Here is an 18895-nt window from a genome sequence, read left to right as displayed (position 1 = left end):
GAGATAACATGCTCAAGATTTTCATGAATCTCTAAAACTCCCTCCCCCCCAACCACTCCCCCCCTTCCAAACATAAAATGATCAATGAGAGAGGAGTGCCTGGAACCATACGTATCCAGCTACCTATTCAAGAAACTACACATTCTAGGGGTCAAAGTTGCCCAAAAAGCTCGCCAAGTGCACTTAAATTGATGACTCGGAGAATAGTCAAAATCCTGAAATTGTATTCTTTCCATCTTAAGTAAAGCAAGCCACTGAGAGAGGCAGGGAGGATTCTGGGAAAGCCAATTAAGTAAAATAACTTTCTTCCCCAGTACAATGGCACGCTGCAAAAAGGGACGATAGCCATTGGTGATTTTATGTTTTATGTTTTTCTCATTTTCTAATAACAAACTCAAGAGAAACACACACTCAAAATTCATCTCCCCTCCAGTTAGAGGCTGCAAAATGAAAAAACACCACGAACACCTTCTCTCTCACCAAGCAGCCCTTTGGGGCAAAGACCTAGACCAATTGCTTTCGTCCACTACTTACAGGGAATTTAGGAAATGCCTAAAAACATACCTGTTCCAGAAATACCTTAGCAATTGACCCGCTCTCCCCTCCCTATTCCACCAGAACTTACAGCACTGTTATATATATATTCTGTTATCTTCATCTTATCGTAATTCTACGTTGCTATTTATTCCCAACAGGTCCTGTCGGACATTACCTACTAAAATGTACATCCTATATTTCTGCTCTGCCAATTGTATTTCTATACTATTGCCTCTTAAGGTCTCTGCTCTCTATATTTCCTCTGAATATCTGCTTATTGTATTTCGCTGAATGTCCAGCGCTCTTGATTGTAAACCGCCTAGAAGTCGCAAGATTGTGGCGGTATAGAAGAATAAAGTTATTATTATTATTATTATTATTGTGAACTGACTAGAATTTCAGATGGTGCAGCTTATACTGTAAATGTTCTTAAATAAATAATATTCTTCGTATATCACTGAATGTCCAGACTACTGTGGATACTTTCCAAATAAAAAACATTTGAAACAAAAAAAAAGAAACCAAACCCAATCTAGACAGTGGTGCATGCCTTCTCCATATGAGATGTTAGCAAATAAAGCTTGAACTTTAGCACACTGACAAGTCATACAATCTGATGGGAGAGTGCAACAGGCTGAAAACAGACCTGGTCCTTCACCTGCAGGATTATTTATTTACCATTTTCAGTGAACTGGCAGGTTATCTACAGATTTCCTGGTGATTAAAATTCAGGGACATTACTGAGTGGACAGCCTACCTCTATATAAATGTTGGGAGAGCAGGCAGGACGGCATATCGGCGGCTGTGACTTGATCTGATTATTCGTCAACTTCGGGAACTGGAGAAGGACTGATCATGACTGACTTCATTGCTGGAGCTGTTGGCGGTAAGGATACGAACCGATTGCGTTAACTGTCAACAAAAGGTTTTGATTTTCTGCAAAAACAAAACAGTTGTAGGCATGATGTTCCATCTTAATACAAAATATTTTTAGGGTCAGGGCGGAACCATCTGGTTTCATTGCTCAATATGTTTATTTTAAAATCCATATAACATGACCAAGTGGTTCAAAACCAAATACTCATTTAGGGGTCCTTTTACGAAGGCGCGCTAACCCATTGAGCGCATGCTAAAGATTTATGCGCGTGCTAAATTATATTCTATGGGTGCCTTGGCATTTATCGCGTGCTAATCTTTAGCATGCGCTAAATCGATTAGCGCCCCTTAGTAAAAGAACCCCGTAATTATGTGAGGTGGTAAAAGCCTCATTTCTGAGGCTTTTTCTAACCCACAAAATAAATTAGATAACTGTCTTGCGATATCATGGGTCATTTATGTGAGGGTTTTGTCTAATTGATTTAGTATTTTAAAATATAGTCACTATTCCAATCTTGACACGCTCTCTGTGGCAGCCTTTGGAAAAGAAAAGTTGTCCACAGTCATTTCAGCTGCTGCCTGGTTTGCTTATTTAAACCCTGCTAAGCTAACTTCTTTCACTACTTTCTCTGGCAATGAATTCCAGAGTTTAATTACTCTGGTTTGTTTTAAATCTACTACTTAGTAGTTTCATTACATGCTCCCTAGTCCCAGTATTTTTGGAAAGATTAAACTAGTGATTCACATCTATCCTATCCATTCCACTCAGTATTATATAAACCTCCATCATATCCCACCCCTGAGCCGTCTCTTCTCCAAGCTGAAGAGCCCTAGCTGCTTTAGCCTTTCCTCATAGGGAAGTCGTCCCAAACATTTTATAATTATCATCATCCTTCTCTGTACCTTTTCTAATTCTGCTTTATCTTTTTTGAGATACGGCGACCAGAATTGCACCCAGTATTCGAGGTGTGGCCGTACTAAAGAGCGATATGGAAAGCATTATACCATTTTCATATTTGCTTTCCATTCCTTTCTTGATAATTCCTGATAATGCCTGCCTCATAGGGACTTCTGACAAAGCATTAGTATGCGTGACAAAAGTCGCATTGCTATTAGAACAGAGATATAGAAAAGTGTGTGTGTGTGAGAAGTGCCAGAAAAAGACCCAAACCCAGTGTATATTGAAAAATCACCAAGGGAGAGCTATTTAGCATGTTCTCCAATCCTGTAGCAGTATTTTTTAAATATGACTTAAAAATATTTTATTTTCTTTGATTTGAATATATCATTGGTCTTTGTGTTGATCCCTGAAGTTTTCCTGCAGACGTCACTTTTTGCTTCAAACCAAGTATAATCAAGATGCATTCTCCTTCTCTTGGCCTAACATTTTGTTTGGATCCTGATGAGATGCCATCTTAAAATCTCCTTTACAAATAATTTATTTTTATTATTCTTTGTTTTTGTCAACTTTCATTGGGTTGGGGGGGGGGGTTTAGTATGATTCTTTCAATAAAAAAGTTAAAAACTAAATTTGGGGGGAGGATAGGGGGAGAGGTCAATAGGAAAAGGGAAAGAGGGTAGGAATTAGAGGGAGGGTATTGAGAGATGTAATAGGTATTTTGGAAATATATTTTGAAGAAATGAAAGATATTTGATGGAAATTATTATGATGAATTTTAATTTAATGACTATTTTATTGTATTATAATATTGTATATTTACTGATTTCTTCAATAAAAATGTTATAAATTAAAATCCCCTTTGCTCGGGCACTCCACCTGCTCTCGGTTTACTTTCTGCTTGTTGCAGCTCAATTATTTAGAAAAAAATTTTTGTTAAAATGTTCATTTCTGTATTTAAACATTTCTAATCTGTTGATACTAAACTCATGCCTTATATCTAACATGAATCAATAGGAGGAACCACAAATTTGATGCTTAATATTAAATGAGTGATTAAAGATGCTGCATCTGATCAAAACCACTCTGCTATATACAATAGTATTTGTTAAGTATCATATCAACTTATAATGACACCAGTGCTAAGAGACAGGGAGGTAAAAAACGAGGAGCGAACCTCAAGACTTTCACCTCACCACCCTATCAACGCATGTTCAATATAATTCAAAAAAATCTTCACTCATCTGGTTACCCACAGTTTGTCACTTTCTCTTATGTGCAAAAAAGCAAACTTATCTTGAATCACAGGTTCCGACGTGGCCCGTTTCGATCCTGCGTCAGGGAAGAACTTCTTATAGACAAATTCAAAAGCAAGTTGAAATGTTTTCTTTTTAAAGATGCTTTTAACTGCTAATTTTTTTTTTTTTTAACTCCATCACTATTTTAATTAATTTTTAGCAGATTTTAAGCATTGTCTTTCCCCTCCTTTCATTTTTTCCTTACTCGTTTCCTTTACTGTCAAAATATTGTATTTCTTCCCTCATTTTCCCTTAGGGTCCGTTTTGTTTCTTGGTTGGCCTACGTTAATGAGGTCATCTCCCTGTAATGAGAATTGCATTACATGTTTTTAAACTTGCTCATCGCTTTGTATTATGATTAAGCGATCCATCAGATTTTATTAAAACTTGAAACTTGTTGCAAGGTGGGAATGTCTCAAAAACTTAAATTCATTTGAAGCTGTAGCCAGCGAGTTTTCCTCCCTCCACCAGTTAAACCAGTTAAAACTGATGGAGGGAGGAAAACTCGCTGGCTACAGCTTCAAATGAATTTAAGGGCTCCTTTTACGAAGCCGCGTTAGCGGCTTTATCACACGGGACTTTTCATCGCGTGAGCCGAAAAACTACCGCCTGCTCAAGAGGAGGCGGTAGAGGCTAGTGTGGCCGGCAGTTTAGCGTACGCTATTACGAACGTTAAACCGCTACCGCGGCTTCGGAAAAGGAGCCCTAAGTTTCTGAGACATTCTCACCTTGCAACAGTGCTTTGAATTAAGATTTTGGTTCCCTGACGCAGAATCGAAACGGGCCACATCGGAACCTGTGATTCAAGATAAGTTTGCTTTTTTGCACTTCAGTATTACCATAAGAGAAAGTGACAAACTGTGGGTAACCAGCTGAGTGAAGATTTTTTTGAATTATATTGAACATGCGTTGATAGGGTGGTGAGGTGAAAGTCTTGGGGTTTGCCCCTCGCTTTTTGCCTCCCTGTCTCTGAGCACTGGTGTCATTATAAGTTGATGTGATACTTAACAAATACTATTGAATATAACAGAGTGGTTTTTCATCAGATGTGTTATATCTAACGTGAGCATACGTCCCATTTTCAACGGGACCATCCCGTTTTTAGGTGGCCTGTCCCATTGTCCCCAAGCCACAGAATTTACTGCTTTTTATGGGTTTGCTTGATGCTATGTTAAATACCTGCTTTCGTGGAAGATGGGTTCAAAAATCTCCACTTGTGAAGCTTTTTGTTTTGTGTCATTCATACTAGAGAATGACCCGGGATAAATTTGTCCCCCGTCCCCACAGGAACTCAATTTCCCCGCAAGTTTTCTCGCTGGCCCTGTCCCTGCCCCATTCCTGTAAGCTCTGCCTTAATCGCACAAGCCTCAAACACTTTTGATTTGAGGACGGAGCTTAGGCATTGGTGGAATGAGGCATTATGACATCACAATCTGAGCTCTAGAATGTTGCTACTTAGGATTTTAAAAAGTTTGAGGCTTGTGCAGATGAGGACAGAGCTTAGGCATTGGTGGAACGAGGCATTATGACATCACAATCTGAGCTCTAGATTGTTGCTACTTGTGATTTTAAAGTGTTTGAGGCTTGTGCAGATGAGGACGGAGCTTAGACATTGGTGGAATAAGGCATTATGACATCACAATCTGAGCTCTAGACCAGTGTTTTTCAACCGCTGTTCCGCGGCACACTAGTGTGCCGCGAGATGTTGCCTGGTGTGCCGTACGGTCAGGGCCGCCATCAGGGCAGTACCACCAGTCTAGGGAGAGGGGCGGTCCACTCCACGTGGACAGGAGAGAGCTGGACGGGGGACCCGCGGACTTCAATACATCTCGAACCGCGAGGCTCGTCTTTTGTTCCTGCCTGCCCTGCAGCTAACATATAGCCGATCGCAAGCGTTCCCCGATATCAGCGCTGACGTCGGAGGGAGGGCTTAAGCAAAGCCTGCCCTCCGACGTCAGCGCTGACATCGGAGAATACTTCCGTTCGGCTATTTGTGCGCGGCAGGGCAGGCAGGAAGCAGAAGACAAGCCTCGCGGCTTGAGCTTCGTTTTGCTGAGAAAGTTGCAAAGATGGGCTGGGAGGCAAACACGGAACACAAAAGGGGGGAGAGAGTGCGTTTTGGACACAAGGCATGAACTTGGGAGAGAGGAAGGGAGGGAAAGAGATGCTGAGGTGGGGGAGGGAATGGGTTTTTGGACACAGAAGGCATGGACTTGGGAGAGAGGAAGGGAGGGAAAGAGATGCTGAGGTGGGGGAGGGAATGAGTGTTTGGACACAGAAGGCATGGACTTTGGATAGAGGAAGGGAGGGAAAGAGATGGTTGTGTACACGGGGAATAGAAGAAAGGAGACTTTTTGGTCATAGGGAGGGAGTGAGGTACAGATAGTGGCATACCAGGGTGGGGAGGGGGGCAGTCTGCTCCACCCCGGGTTTACGTCCCAAGGGGGTGCACAGCTGGCCACCCTCCAGTGTTGTCCCTAGGCCGGCAAACTGCGGCTCTTTAGCCACTTGAGTGCCACCGCCACCATCGGGAACAGGCCGGCGCCAGGTTCTCCCTGCTTTTCCCTGTGGGGCCGGCCAACTCTCGCCACTCGCATCAATTCTGACGTCGGAGAGGACGTTCTGGGCCAGCCAATCGCTGCCTGGCTGGCCTAGAACGTCCTCTCCGACGTTAGAATTGACGACGGGTGGCGAGAGTTGGTCGGCCCCGCGGGGAAGAGAAGCAGGGAGAACTCGGTGCCGGCCTGTTCCCGATGGCGGCAGTGGCAGCCTATTCCCCAGTGGCGGTGGCAGCATTATAAAATACTTTCTTTGTGTTTATTTGATTCCTATTCAAGAGAATTACTTTATATATAGTCAATATAGGCACAGAGTTAAATTTTTTAACATTTTCTAATGGTGGTGTGCCTCGTGATTTTTTTCATGAAACAAGTGTGCCTTTGCCCAAAAAAGGTTGAAAAACACTGCTCTAGACTGTTGCTACTTAGGATTTCAAAGTGTTTGAGGCTTGTGCAGATGAGGACAGAGCTTGCAGGAATGGGGCGGGGACAGGGAAAGGACTCATGGGGATGGGACGGGAAAATGAGTTCCCATGGGAACAGGGAAACTATGTTCCCGTGTCATTCTCTAATTCATAGCTCATAAATAATTTCCAGAGTCTGTTACCTTACCTGGAAAACTAAGCTGCACTCAACTCGTATCCTATGCGCCCTATTGGGCTATTTCAGTCTTTATCTGCTGTAAACTACTATGGTTCTGTGTCTGAGGCGCCCTACGATATTTTAACTTCGGCGCGAGCAGCCACCAACTTGTTGGCCGCGTCGGCTTCGGCGCTCTTTCTGACGTTACTTCCTAGGCGCCGGTCCCAGAAGTGATGTCAGAGAAAGCGCCGAAGCCGACGCGGGCAGCAAGTTGGTGGCTGCTCGCACCGAAGTTAAGAAGGGAAGGGGCAAGGGGTGCGCACATGGCAGGGAGTGAAGAAGAGCAGGGGTGCCAGCGCCCCGAGCAAGCCATCACCCGGGGCGGACCGCCCCTCCCCCTCTTCACTACACCACAGCTGCTGTGTTATTTTTTTATTTGATCAATTACAGAAAACATGGTTTTCTTTTAAGAAGCTTTTAACCCTGAACCTCGTAGCCTGATTGATGTTTTTTGTGACGTGGAATGTGTGGTTGGCTGCGATACCGCCCTTTGCTTTTCTGTAAATGTGTCACCTTGCGTCTGTCTGGCCAACAAACATTGCACACACTTGAAACAAATATTCAAAATAAACAGAGTCTCTGCAATTTTCTCTTTCAGGCGCCTTTGGCATTATGGTTGGCTATCCCTTGGATACAGTAAAGGTATTTATTTTCATTCACTCATTCTTTTTTGACCCTGCAGTTCCCTCCTACCCCTTTCGGGCTTAAAGTTCAGTCGGGACCAGGCTGGGATCTGGCATGACTAATTTTCATAACTAGGAAACCCCCTCTCCCATAATTTGTATTCCCTCCCAACTTACTGCTGCGTAGTTATTACGACCGTCCTTGACTGAGGTCCCTGCGCCCTGGAACCGTCCAATCACGGGCCGCTAGTGAAAAATATGAGCCAAAAATGAAATCCTGGTCCTGACACACTGCCACTGATTCACCAGCCCAGCCCATATCATTGTTTTTCTCATCTATAGGGTTGTGTTTCAAAAATTTGAATATATATATATATTTTTTTTAAACAGGTGCGAATTCAGACTCAAAAGAACTACAAAGGAATGTGGCACTGCATTTACACCACTTACAAAATGGAAAAAGTACGTGGCTCAGTTTTTATGGTTTAGTAAGACCCCCCCCCCTCTTTTACGAATGAATGGCGCGGGTTTTAGCGGCGGTAACTGCTCGGGACGCTCATAGGATTCCTATGAGCGTCGGAGCGATCACTGCTGCTGCCGGCGCTAAAACCTGCGCTATGCGTTCGTAAAGGAGGCGGCTAGTTAGCCACTTAATTACTAATAAATGTGCCTTCTCTGTTCCAGATGTCTGGATTCTTCAGAGGACTTTCCATGTCCATGTCCACCGTCTCTGTCTGCTCTTCCATTTCATTCGGCACGTACAAAAGCTGTTTGCACAACCTGTGCAAACTAAGATACGGCAGCGCAGAGGTGAAGCCATCAAATCTGGACATTTTCCTATCTGGATATGCAGCTGGAGGTGTTCGGGTGAGCTGAAACCGCAAACCAATAAGCCATTTCTATAACCAATGAGTAATATGGTGAGAAATACTTGTAGTTTCTTGTTTTTTTAAAATCCACAAACATCCCATCTCTACCACGTGTATGGGATGGGGTGGGGAGGGGGAGGAGGGGAGTAGGACTTCCTCCATGCAGCAGTTTCACTGAAATTTCATAGGGCTATTCTCACTTTAGGATGTAATGTATATGACATAGCCAGATAGATTTATTGATTGGCCAACTACTGCAGGGGTGGGCAACTCCGGTCCTTGAGGGCCGGAATCCAGTCGGATTTTCAGGATTTCCCCAATGAACATGCATTGAAAGCAGTGCATGCAAATAGACTCATGCATATTCATTGGGGAAATCCTGAAAACCCGACTGGATTCCGGCCCTCGAGGACTGGAGTTGCCCACCCCTGAACTACTGTGTATTATCCTGCAATGGCAGCAGGAATTAAGTCCACTTTGCTTTATTTGTGAGAAAATGGAAAACCCCCCCCCCCCATGTTTTGGTTCGTATCTCTGCAATGAACATACTGTCTTTGCCGCTGAAATACTGGGGATTCTGAAGGGCTCTGCAGAAGTTCTATATGCATTATAAGGGGAGTGTGTGGTGTAGTGGTTAAAGCTACAGCCTCAGCACCCTGAGGTTGTGGGTTCAAATCGTTCGCTGTTCCTCGTGACCCTGGGCAAGTCACTTAATCCCCCCCCCATTGCCCCAGGTACACTATTTATTTCTAAAGTTTCGAGACCGTTTATTCCAGGGGTAGGGAACTCCGGTCCGCGAGAGCCGTATTCCAGTCGGGTTTTCAGGATTTCCCCAAAGAATATGCATTGAAAGCAGTGCATGCAAATAGATCTCATGCATATTCATTGGGGAAATCCTGAAAACCCGACTGGAATACAGCTTTCGAGGACCGGAGTTCCCTACCCCTGGCTTATTCCTAAGCGGTTAACAGTAAAACATTCACAATAGTTCAAGACAGCATACATGGATAACACCATCAACTACAGTACAATCACATGCTAATATTGCCCCCCCCTTAAGGTAGCCAAAGGAAATGACAAGTTATCAATCTTCGCTAAATTATATCGTGACGATCACAGTTCAAGATACCTTAACTAGCTCTACAACAAGAATTTAGAAAAGGGCCTCGACATATAGGGGTGACATGATAGAGACGTTCAAATCTGTTACTGGCCGTATTGAGGTAGAAGAAGACATCTTTTCCCTCACAGGACCTACGACTACAAGAGGGCATCCTTTAAAAATCAAGGGTGGGAGATTTCATGGTGACATCAGGAAGTATTTCTTCACCAAAAGGGTGGTTGATCGTTGGAATGATCTACCACTTCAGGTAGCTGAGGCCAACAAAGTGCTCGATTTTAAGAAAAAATGGGACAAACATGTGGGGTCACTTCGAGGGAGTGTTTAGGGGGGAGGGTTATTCGAGTGGGCAGACTTGTTGGGCCGATGGCCCTTTTCTGCCGTCATACTCTATGTTTCTATAGTTCGGCCTTTAACATTTTCCTGAACTTTAGCCGGTCAGAACAGGTCCTCGGGATGCCAAGGAGGTAATTCCACAGTTTTACTCCCGCCACGGGCATCATTTCTGTTCTAGATTTAACATACCGGACAGTATTCTCCTTCATAGAGGTCAGTCTCATAGTACCTTCGAACCTCAGAGCCCACCTCGGTTGGTACACCTCCCACAAAGTTTGAAAATTCACTGGCACAAGTCCATACAGACTTTGATGTATTACTGATAACATCTTAAAGCAAACCCTTTGGGCCACTGGAAGGACACATAGCAAAATATGATAAAGTGCCTGAATGTAAAACCACTTAGGATATAAGTGGTATATAAATAAAATAAAATTTAAAAAAATACTTCCTAGATTACAGATATACTTAGGCCCAGATTCTCAGAACGGTGTCAGAATCAGCCGGCACCTAAAAAAAATCAGTGCCGGTCACACATCGCTCAGAGTATGGCACTGTTATGAGAATTGCAGTCTGTGTCGAAGATGGTAAACGGAAATGTAGGCCAGGGTTTTCCAGGCTTACATTTCCGGTGCCTGTCTTCGACGTAGAATTACATTTAGTGGTGCCAAACATCAACCCCGCCCATAACCACACCTCTTTTGATGTTTGGCGCCAGTAAAAGTCTGCATAGACATGATTCAGGCACCTTTTTTTGTAGGTGCCTCGCGGCATCAACTTTTTTTTCTTAATTCGTTTTTAATGGCACGGTCAACTACTGCACCGTTAATGGCAAATTAGAACATTGAACTTAGACACCTTCTAAACCGCACTGTTTTGAGAATTCAGGCCTTAACTTATTTCTGAGCATAAGTGAAATTTCTTCCTTCTGACAGTAGAGGGCAGTATAAGGAAAACAGTCTAAACCCTTTCCATATCAGCGTAGCTGCAGTTTTAACACAGCACACCGTTTCCCCTAAGGATCTAATTTCCTGCATCTTGTGGAAGGGAAAACAGGTTCAAGAAATATACCTGTAGCTTAACACAAAGGGGGCTGCGGCTGGGGGGGGGGGGGGTTACTTACTAATTAACACATGCTAGCCTTTTTTGTTTGTGAATGTACTGAAGCAATGGCTCTATTCTCCTACCACGCGTAGAGGGGGGAAGGAGGCCTCCCCCCCCTGCAGAACTTTCACTGGAATTTGGCTGGGGTCTCTCATCTCAGGCGTAGTTTCATCTAACAAATTCCTGCCAAACCCATCCACTGAGAGCGACCGCTGATATATGCGCATGAATTGGAGAGACATAATGAAAGCAAAAGGAGCTGGCCCCTTGCACCGAAAAACAGCAAAGAAAAATGAATGATGCAGGCGAATCTCCAGGGCTAGGGCTACCAGACGTCTGGATTTCTTCGGACATGTCCGGGGGTCCGCATGGCTTTTCAAAACCCAACACTTTGTCCAGGTTTTTAAAAGCTTCTAAGAACTTGCCGTCGGGCAGGAGGGCATTTGCGCATGCGTGGATGCCCTCCTGCCCGACGAGAGCAGACAATGGGGGGCGTGGCTGGTGCGGGATTGGGGGAAGGACTGGGGCATAACAGGGCAGGGATGGGTAGAACTGGGCAGGTCTGGGGGCAGGTCTAGGGGCCTGGATTTTCCAAAAGGAAAATCTGGTAACCCTATCTAGGGGTCAAAGTTCAAGACCGAGCCCAAATCATTTTTTCACAGCGATTTTTTTCCCATGCGCTAAAAACTTAAATAACTTTAAATAAGCTTTTTATGTTAATTACAGAGAGCCAGTGCTCACATTGCAGAGATGTCAAAAGTATTTTGAAGGTGTTCTTGAAATGGTTTCATTTTTTTTGTTCTTATTTTTTAATCAAGGGGCCCTTTTACTAAGCCCTGAGGTGCTTGGCCCGTGAGAAAAGGCTTACCACCAGCAAAATTAAAGGGAATTCGGAAGGGGGGTGTGTGTCTAATTTAACAATCGGCTCCCATATTTTTAAAAAACACAACAAATGACACTCATGAGCTGGTGTGAGCCAGCTGTATACACTGCATACAACCTAAAAAAACCCACAAAAACTTTAAGAATAGGCCACAGTATATCTGGGCTTAGCACATGGGAAAGTCCTATGTTAGAACAAGATGAGCCCAGATTTCAGCCTTAGTAAAATGACCCCCAAATAAAGCTTCTTTTTTCTCCCCCATATGATTTGGTCTGCTAATGGCTAAAGGCAGCAAGGTAATTGGTTGGTGCTATGTGATGTCATACCTTTGTAACCTTGTCAGGGAAAAGTGATTGTGTGTAATGAGAATCATAGTCAAATGGTGGTAAAAAAAAGATCCCCGTTGAAATACAATTCAACAGGCAAAATGTTTAACTTAAGCATTTACAGAACTTCCTAAGCCCTTTGGTTGTTCATTCCAGGTTCAGTGCTATCTGAGACACCCTCATGATCTATCTTACCATCTCATATCTCACAGAAATATAAATATCACCATTTGCTTTCACGGAAGAGTTCAACATATGTAACATATTTTGCAGATGTTTTAAATTCTACTGCGTGACGTAACAAAATCACATCTTTTGTAAATTCTATTAGAAAATCCGGAAGTCCACGATACACTTCTTCTCTGTCCCAGCCTTGAAATGAAACAAGAAAGTGATTTACAAATGATTTGAATAGAATGAGGAAGGAACTGAGAACGCCATCAAATGATTGAAAAGCAGAGGGATGGTTTGGTTAGACTACGGCCCACACTTCGTTCTTGCACAGTTCAGGATTCAGCTCTTTCTATTCTCATCTGCCTCATTTAGGGCTGCATTTTGATTAAAATTTTAATCGCGATTAATCGTGCAATTAAAGGTATGTGTTCCCTCCTCCCCCCTCCCCGCAGCTCCTTGTGACTCTGGATTGGTCACTTAACATTCCAGTGCCCGGCATCACAAGGAGCTGCAGTGGAGAAAAAAAACCAACCCTCATACCTTTAATCGTAATTACTAATTTTAATTGAAATTCAGCCCTAAAAATGAAAGAATAAAAAGTATGGAAAAATAAGAAATACGTTGAAAAATGACAAATTAAAGAATTTAAAACAGCACGCAGAATAGCTACTATATAAATAACCTTGTTGTTTTCACAGCCAACTTCAGAAAAGCAAGCTTAGGGCCTTAATGCGCGGAATAGCGTGCACAAAATTGCCATGTGCGCTAGACCTTAACGCCAGCATTGAGCTGGCATTATTCTAGAAGCGTACCGCGTGGTTTAGCGTGCGGTAATTTTGTGCGTGCGCTAAAAACACTAGCGCACCTTAGTAAAATGAGCCCTTAATTTCATGGAATGTCCCATTGCTCAGAAATAAAGACTATTTAAGGAATGTGGCGAATGCTCTGTTTCAGCTCTCTTTCTTCTATGTACTTGCAGGTCTTAGTAACATCACCTATTGACCTGGCCAAAATCAGACTCCAGACTCAGATGCAGTTGCACCCTGTGGTCCCCTCTTCTTGTCTCCTCTCCGAGCCGAAGTATCACAGCTCTGTCCATTGCCTGAGGACAGTGGTACAGGAGGAAGGCTTTCTGGGGCTGTACAGAGGCTGCTCGGCATTAATATTCAGAGATGGTCCATCCTTTGCAACATACTTTCTCTCGTATGCGATTCTGCGGGAATGGCTTGCCCCGGCTGGGCAGAGCAAACCAGGTATATGAATCTAAAGTATTAAAAGCAACTCTCTGGCTTTTACGCATGGTGGGATCGTTTTAGGGGGCAGTGAATTCTATTGCCGATGGAGTTTCTCATCAGGAAGGACTCAATGTACTGAAATTGAGATGCGTACAAAATATTGGTACGCAGATATGTGGATTTTCTAGAGCATTTTCACTCAGAAAATTTTCCAGAAATTTCCCGTGCATAAAATTTCCATAAACATTATTTTTCTTGACCTACAGTAAATATATTTTTGAGGCATTTCTAGAATTTCCCCCTATAACTAATTTCAGTTAACTGCATCTGCTCACATGTATGGCTTGTTTAGTAACTCCCTGTTCATTAACTGTAGATTTCACAGAAAAGTAGGTGCGGTTAGGGATAGAGAATAGGCATGGCTGACTTGGGCGCTGCTAGGCATTGGTAAATTAGGCCAGGTATATATCTGCACATACCACTTGAATGCCTAGTGATGCGTTCACTTAGGCTCCACTAGGTGTGATTCTATAAACGATGCTTAGCGATTGATTGACCATCACAAAGAGTGGCACTGACAAGTTAGGTTGGCCAGGCGCCATTTATAGAATCAGGCCCTAAGTGCTTGAAAGTTAATTTAGAGGGGATGCAATGGTCAGGTTCACATATTTTGTAACCGGGGCCAAGTTGTTTTCCAATCCCAGATGCTAGTCTCACTCCCGGCAGAGCACACACCGATCCAGGCACACAAAGTTGATTACAGGATAGGTTGTAGGCTGGGCCCGATCTATCTCCAGTAGGCCAGAAGGTCACCCCCACCACGTCTGAAACTCCTCCTCTCATAAAGGAAGAAGAATTTATCAGAAAGCTTTACTGAACTGGGGTAGGGTAAATACCAACCCAGGAACGGACAGTGTTCTGGACCCACGGGCAATAAGGAACATGGGCTTCTAACAACCTAACAAAAGTGATTAGATTAGACGGAAGACGGACTTCCTACTGCTGGGGGTTCCTCAGGCACTGCCCTATTGTTTCAATGGTCGGTCTGCCCCTGACTCAAACAAACCACTCAGTTCCTTTTACCATAGCACATCAACATAACATAACATAAAATCAACTTACAGACTGCGTAACCGTGAGGATCTTCGCGGTTTACAAAAGATTAACCTATATCACAAATAGAACTCAAATGAAATTAATTACCCAAAAATCTGGAAAATAAATAAGTCTTCAAATGCCTTCTGAACTCCAAGTATGACATAGATACAATGAATAGTTGCCTAAAATCTTTATCCCAAAAAGCGGCCTGATATGACAATGTACGTTCACGATATCTTTTAAACTTACAACTCTTCACTGACGCAAATGTCAGCAAGGAATCATTGCGGCTTACACAATATTAGAATTACTACAAAGACATAGATATTGCAAAGAAATTGCATGGAATGTATATCATATTGAGTTATGTTGCTAGTAAGAATTGATCCTACCAAATAAGTGGAGTCACCTTGAAACAATTGATAAATCCAATATATACCTCCCTCCCATTTGAGAGTGAAAATCAATCATCACTGTTACATCTAGAGAGTCTAACAGGGTCTTAAAAGCCTTCATGGAAGGTATTCTCTGACAATCCCAGTTATAGGTCAGTTGCACCCATATTACAAGACCTGGTTAGTACAGACTTGATATGCCCAGGCTGTATGGGTAAACAATGAGGCCCAGATTCTCTAGATAGCGTCGATTTTTTAGGTGTTGGTAGATGCCCAAATTCAGTAAAAACACTGTTGAAACAACATTTTTAACTGAATTTCAATGCGCCTACTGGTGCCTAATAAACATCGCCATAATCGCTCCTCCATAGGCGCTTTAGGCTGCCTAAGGCTAATGTGGGTGTGGCTAATGCCCGAAGTGACATTAGGTGGCCTAAACCACAATTCACATCATAAGGCACAATTCACATCATAAGTAGACGTCGGAAATGTAGGCCAAGAAAATCCTGGCCTACATTTCCAATGCCTACCTTTGGTAGAGGTGCGATTCTGTACCCGGTACCATCGCAAGATGGATACAGGATTGGCGGCTGCTGACAATGGCACTGGTTACCGAATCTAGGCCTGAATGCTTTGAAAGGCCAATGACAGTTCAAATTCCATATATCTGTGTTCTGGATATATGTATTTATCCTAAGGAAGAAATTAAGACCTATAAAAACATCTATGAGGTCACTGAAAAGTTCTCAGTCTAAGCAACAAAGTTGGGGCAGTCTCCATCGAGGGCTATACACATAATCCAGTGATTTTCCACTTTTTTGTGTTCGGTTGGAAAATTACAGAATGAAAAAAAGTGGGAAAATCGCTGAACTAAGTGTATAGCCCTTGATGGAGAATGCACCAACTTTTGTTGGTTGGACTGAGAACTTGTTTCAGTGGCCCCTTGGGAGCAGGGCTGGGAGGATGCATTTGTACAGAACTGAGAAAATATTAGAAGCAAAACAATTCATTTGAAGGAGGCTTGAAACTCTCTGTATATATGTATTTTCTACACTTTGTTTTTGGCATAGCTTAAAGCAGGAAAACCGATGTGCTGATTTGTCATTTAGAGGGGTGGGCGCTCTGATGCTTGAGGGCTACCAACCAGCTAGGTCTTCACAGATAACCCTAATGAATATGCATGCGTAGCTTCAATCGTATGCAAATCCATCTCATGCATCTTCGTTAGGGCTATGCAGAAAAGCTGTTTGGTTGGCAGCCCTCAAGAACTAATGTAGCCAATGATCATGAAACAATGAAGTGACCCCGTCATCCCCATGATTTCTCCTGCAGAAACACTGTGTGTGCTTCTTTCTGGTGGATTCGCCGGAATGTTGGCTTGGACAGTAGCGACTCCGATGGACGTCATCAAATCCAGGCTGCAAGCCGATGGAGCGTCAAGACCTAAGTACAGAGGAGTCATCCATTGTCTCAAAACCAGCGTGAGACAAGAGGGGGTAAAGGTTCTTTTTAAAGGACTTGGGCTGAACTGCCTTCGCGCCTTCCCTGTGAACATGGTGGTGTTTCTCACCTACGAATTCATCCTGACTCTTACAAAACAACTTTCGATATGAAAGTACGTTATGGAGCTTGACTGTTAGATGGTCACTGCCTCTAAAAAAATGCAAAAGGCACGAACCCTCGCGAGGTGTTGCGTGTGGACTGGGCGGAAGCTGGAGAGAACTTAATTTTCACTCTGGCGCACAGAAAGGATTCTCGACTAGAGGCATCAGAAATGAGCAGGACGCCTAGGTGGAGATGGCCACGGAAAGCAACCTACGATGAGGAGGAAGAAGTGATGCACAAAGAATGCTGGGTTGTTTCAATTACTTATAGCCGATGGACCTGAAAACTGAGTGGAATCTTAGCTTAGCATTCTCACATCTCTAGAGCCCTTCATTACTTTTACGGCTGCTGCTGAGTCAAAGGCATTGGAGATCACTTTGCAGGCACAGCAAATATATAAAGTAGTTGGAGCAAAACGAGAGAACACCATTGTGTAAAAAGACAGAAAAAAAAAAAAAAGAGAAGTAGAAAAGAGATCAAGGGGCACAAGGCAAACAGAAATTCTCATCTGTATTTAGTTACATTCAATAAATAAGTTAGTGGAAACCCTCACAAAATTAAGAACATAAGAGCTGCCATACTGGGACAGACCGAAAATCCATCAAGCCCAGATCCTGTTTCCAACAGTGGCCAACCCAGGTTCCTAGTACCTGGCAAAAACCCAAATAGCAGCAACATTCCAGTGCTGCTATTGTGATGTCATAATGCCTCATTCCACCAATGCCTAAGAGCCAACCTCATCAGTGATGTCACAATGGCTTGATTGTCCTATACTTAGCTCCCATAAGAGCATAAGAATTGCCATACTGGGTCAGACCGGAGGTCCATCAAGCCCAGTATCCTGTTTCAGGAATCCAGGTGCCAAGTACCTAGCTAGATCCCAAGTTGTGAAACAGATTTATCAAATTATCAAACTGAGGTGTGCTAAAACTATGAATCATTACAGATTCTAGTTAAAATGTAACAACAGCACTGTTTGGGCTAAATAAAGGACCAAAATCTACGTATGTGAATTGGTTGAATTTGGTATTTTAGTGCACTTTTAACAAATTTAGGAGAGGGTTTACTAACAGCACATGCTATCTGCTGCAGGGCCCCTAGAAAGTGCAGACAAGGTGGAGGAGTGGCCTAGTGGTTAGAGCAGCGGCCTCAGCACCCTAAGGTTATGAGTTCAATTCCCACTGCTGCAGCTCCTTGTAAATCTGGGCAAGTCACTTAACACTTCATTGCCCCGGGAACGATTAATACTTGCCTAGAATATGTAACCCACTTTGTAACCAAACAGAAAAAGTGGGTATATCAAGTCCCATCCTCTTTAAATGACCCCATCATGCATGAATAAACATGCACAGGGTCAAATAATATGCCTAATGCACATAAAAAAAAAAAATTAGAATTAATATGTGAAATGAACTGCAAAATACAGACACCAAAGAAATACATTTGCTAAAACTAACTGTGAAAAATCAGACTTCCCATCAAATAATGAGCAGGAAAAATGCTGGGGAGGGGGAAAAGAGGAAAAACAGCAGCTGTTGCAGCACAATATGTTGGATCCTGTAGCCAGGCAACAAATATGAACTGACCAGGGACAATACGGACCAGCACCAGAACCTGGAAATTTTTCTTATTGATATCTCTGTACATGCATCTTTATTTTGCCTCAGGTACATTAGAAAGATTGTGAGCCTGCTGGGACAGACAGAGAAAAATGCTTTAGTACTTGAATAAATTCATGCAAACTGTTCTGAGCTCCCTTGGGAGAACAATATAGAAAATTGAATGAACAAACAGTGTGAAATATTTCAGCCTCTGATAACCAGAGCTGGTATTGTGACATCATAAGCCTCTTTCCACCAATGACTAAGAGCCAATCTAATCAGTGATTTCACAATGGCTTGATTGTCCTATACTTGGCTCACTTTTGCTGCATTTCGATTTATAGAGTAGAGCAGTGGTTAAAGCTACAGCCTCCTTGTGACCCTGGGCAAGTCACTTAATCCCCCCATTGCCCCAGGTACATTAGATAGATTGGGAGCCCACCAGGACAGTCAGGGAAAAATGCTTGAGTGCCTGAATAAATTCATGTAAACTGTTCTGATCTCCCCTGGGAGAACAGTATAGAAAATTGAATAAATATATAAACAAAATTATTTACTGTTTGTATTTCTTTGTATCTTACCTGCTAAATGTATTACTTTGGCAATACATGTAATTGTCATGTTAATCTGAATCTGAAAATAAACAATGTCTTAAAGCTTAGGGAGAGGTGGAAGTTCTTGTATTTTCTGTGCCCATCCCTGTCAAAATCTGTTTTA

The 18895-nt window shown here is 43.0% G+C and overlaps 1 protein-coding gene across 1 annotated transcript; it reads left to right on the top strand.

Moving 5' to 3' along the window:
* Window positions 1–1331: 1331 nt before the first annotated feature.
* SLC25A47 (solute carrier family 25 member 47) lies at window positions 1332–17060 on the top strand. The gene is made up of 6 exons (XM_033953450.1): window positions 1332–1423; window positions 7408–7451; window positions 7823–7894; window positions 8117–8299; window positions 13224–13497; window positions 16305–17060. Exons 1-6 carry the CDS (start codon window positions 1393–1395, stop codon window positions 16583–16585), a joined length of 885 nt encoding a protein of 294 aa, XP_033809341.1. The 5' UTR covers window positions 1332–1392; the 3' UTR covers window positions 16586–17060.
* The last annotated feature ends 1835 nt before the right edge of the window (window positions 17061–18895 follow it).

The sequence above is a fragment of the Geotrypetes seraphini genome, chromosome 7, assembly GCF_902459505.1.
Source record: "Geotrypetes seraphini chromosome 7, aGeoSer1.1, whole genome shotgun sequence".
Classification (NCBI taxonomy): Eukaryota; Metazoa; Chordata; class Amphibia; order Gymnophiona; family Dermophiidae; genus Geotrypetes; species Geotrypetes seraphini.
This window is presented reverse-complemented; position numbering and strand designations above follow the sequence as displayed.

Coding starts and splice junctions, on each gene's coding strand:
- SLC25A47 (XM_033953450.1), top strand. CDS start 1,393: ATGACTGACTTCATTGCTGGAGCTGTTGGCG. Junction 7,895..8,116: donor CCACTTACAAAATGGAAAAA/GTACGTGGCTCA, acceptor TCTCTGTTCCAG/ATGTCTGGATTCTTCAGAGG. Junction 13,498..16,304: donor GGCTGGGCAGAGCAAACCAG/GTATATGAATCT, acceptor TTTCTCCTGCAG/AAACACTGTGTGTGCTTCTT.